At 43.6% G+C, this 3,026-nt stretch overlaps 1 protein-coding gene across 1 annotated transcript in view; it reads left to right on the top strand.

Moving 5' to 3' along the window:
• map3k2 (mitogen-activated protein kinase kinase kinase 2) overlaps positions 1-3,026 on the top strand; it is a 30,685-nt gene that overhangs the window by 13,467 nt on the left and 14,192 nt on the right. Inside the window, exons 6-10 of the mRNA XM_019877210.1 lie at positions 2,110-2,223; positions 2,314-2,410; positions 2,619-2,749; positions 2,826-2,905; positions 2,985-3,019. Of these exons, the coding sequence (XP_019732769.1) occupies positions 2,110-2,223; positions 2,314-2,410; positions 2,619-2,749; positions 2,826-2,905; positions 2,985-3,019 (457 nt within the window). The remainder of the gene's footprint in view (positions 1-2,109; positions 2,224-2,313; positions 2,411-2,618; positions 2,750-2,825; positions 2,906-2,984; positions 3,020-3,026) is intronic.

The following is a 3,026-nucleotide window of genomic DNA, read 5'->3' as shown; positions in this document are numbered from 1 at the left end:
AAATAAACAGGAATATCATGTTGTAGAGATATTCTTTGTATTTTCTCTGAGAGGCCGGCAATATAAGGTACACAGACACCCCTTCTCTTCTTTTCTCTCTGTTGGTTGGTTTCCTCTCTGTTTGTTTTAATTTTCCTAACTTTGCCAAAGGCCCATTTAGGGTAGCTACACCCTGACAATGCCTTCTCGATGTGTTTGACCTCACTTTCTCTCGACTTGGTGTTGGTGGAGATTTGGCTCGCTCTGTGTTCAAGTGTTCTAATTACGCAGAGCGAGCCAAATCTCCACCAACACCAAGTCGAGAGAGAGTGAGGTCAAACACATTGAGAAGGCATTGTCAGGGTGTAGCTACCCTAAATGGGCCTTTGGCAAAGTTAGGAAAATTAAAACAAACAGAGAGGAAACCAACCAACAGAGAGAAAAGAAGAGAAGGGGTGTCTGTGTACCTTATATTGCCGGCCTCTCAGAGCAAATACAAAGAATATTTCTACAACATGATATTCCTGTTTATTTTCAACCGATAAACACATTGAGACAAAAACTAGTACACCCCAAAGACCGGGTTCCTAACACCCAAAAATGCAATCTGATTTATTCCATCCGTTGCCAAGAAAGTGAGTGCAAGGAACATTACATTGGAGAAACCAAACAAACACTCAAGAAAAGACTTTATCAACACAAATGGAAAAACAATGATAACAAAAGTGCAGTATACGCACACTTAAAAGAACCAAACCACACAATTGAAGATGAACAAGTAAAAATCCTAGGAACAGAAAAGAGATGGTTTGAAAGGGGAGTAAAGGAAGCGATTTTTGTTAAAAAATTTTCACCCTCTCTGAACCGTGAAGGAGGTATCAGATTTAACCTGTCTCCTATTTACAATAACTTGTTGACCAGACATAGACATAGACATGCTGATCAGGCTAACTGAAAGTAGCTATTCAGCCTTAGCCCAAACAATAGGCCTAATCAAGACCCAATGATAGGGAATTTAGAAACCAATGGGCCTCTAATAAACCAATAGGGGCGTGACTAACCATCCCCACCCAGTCCTCAAACAGGCCACGCTCAGCTTTTTAGCGCAGAGCAACTTCCCGGAGTCTTCACGGAGACTTCAGGGTTGTCTACCGCTGACGAAGCTTCTGTGAGAGAAGCGAAACGTCCTTTTTTGCTTTTTTTGTTTTTTTGTTTTTTTTGTTTTTTACCCACAGGTACAGATGACGACTGACAGAACCCTTTCTACGATGGAACTTTCCTGTACGACTGAGAGCCTCCACAAGCTTCTTCTTTGATTGAAAATGACATCCAAAAGCCTTGCGGTGTGGCATTTTGACTCCTTTTTTCCGATGATGACAGTAGCTCGCATGTGTTTTGCTTTGCTTGGCAGAGAGCAGCAACCATTCTATGGCATAACTCAGAATGCATTGCGACACTGGCGATAAGAAGATAAAATAAGAAAACCTTTATGCATTTGTGCATGTCAGTGATAGAAAGACATCACGCTTCTTTTAGCCACTAGTACATATGAAATGCTAAATATAGTTAGGAAATATTGTCAAACCCGATATATCTCTGGAAAAAAATTAAGAGACTGCTGCAAAAATCTTTGATTTTGCTCCTATATATATATTTGTGTTCTTTTTAGCCTCTTCATTTTTGCCAGAGCTATATATCAAGTTCGTTTCACACTGCACTTATAGCACAGCAAAGAGCAGCCATTGACCAACCCATTCATTGTGTGCGGGCTACCGTGGCGCAAAGGCTCAGCACCTGCCGTGGAGGCGAGCGGTGTAAGGGTTGGTAAATGTCCAATTCAGGCGGTGACACCCGGTAGGATCTTATCTGGAACCCAAGTTTGTTTTTTCTTAATTGCAAAAGGTCATGTGACAGAACATGATCGGTCATTCCATCTGATTACAATTTTAACTCACTGCAAAACTAGTTGGCGACAAAGTGCATGCGGAACCATGCAATCGACTCGACGGTTGTGTCACCTTCCCCGGTGTGCGGCAGGCCTAAAATGAACAATTGAGTGAAGATGCAAGTCTGTGTTTTACTGAGCAGCGCATGGTTCTCCTCGCTCATTCCGCTCCTTGTCTCGCGCAGCTGGTGATTCCACTTAGCGTTCAGGACGACCTGGACAAGGCCGTGGAGCTGCTAGATCGAAGCGTTCACATGAAGAGTCTCAAGATCCTCTTGGTGCTGCAGATCTCCTCGCAGGTCACTTGGGTCAAGTCTATCGCCAACCTTTCCGCCAAGGCGCTCTTATTTTTCAGTTAATTTTTTTTTCTCCCTGCTTTCTTTTTCCAGAACTCCTCTTGCAATATGGGCCTTCTGCCTTCCTGCGAGGAGTTGGACAACACAGGACTGAGTGTCACAGACAAGAAGAGCATGCTGGCATCGTCAGGTGAAGGACTGAAAATGGCTGTGTTTGGAATCATTTATTGGTTCGCTACTCCCGGATGAAAAAAAAAAGCTATTATCAATTGGAATTGTGAGATGGAAACAGATTCTAACCCTTTATCAATAGTGTTATAAAGTTTTAGCTTTGATAAATCCTTGATTTTTAGCATGCTAATTTGATTTTGAGTAACTGTTGTGTCCTCCGGACTCAGGGTCTCATTCGACGGACCGTAGCTCTCCTCCACCCGGATACATTCCTGACGCACTCCAGCAAGTGGCCAGGAATGGCTCCTTCACGAGCATTAACAGTGAAGGAGAGTTCATTCCAGAGAGCATGGACCAGGTGCGCCTCCTGTCTGCAAAACTGGCACTTCTCTACATACAGCAAGTATGAGTGGTGCTTTTTTTTTTCTCCTCAGATGCTCGACCCCCTGAGCATGAGCAGTCCCGAGAACTCTGCATCTGGAAGTTGTCCTTCTTTAGACAGCCCGTTGGACAGGTAGAGACATTCTGGTTTCATCAGGCTACGGCGAGTGGCAATGGTACCAACTTGAAAGTGACGCTTATCTGTTAAACAGTGAATATCCAAAGTCAAGGATGCCAAGAGCACAGAGTTACCC

The sequence above is a fragment of the Hippocampus comes genome, unplaced genomic scaffold (assembly GCF_001891065.2).
Source record: "Hippocampus comes isolate QL1 unplaced genomic scaffold, H_comes_QL1_v1.1 scaffold167, whole genome shotgun sequence".
Lineage (NCBI taxonomy): Eukaryota > Metazoa > Chordata > Actinopteri > Syngnathiformes > Syngnathidae > Hippocampus > Hippocampus comes.
Note: the sequence above shows the minus strand (reverse complement) of the source record. Positions and strands in the feature narration are given on the sequence as shown.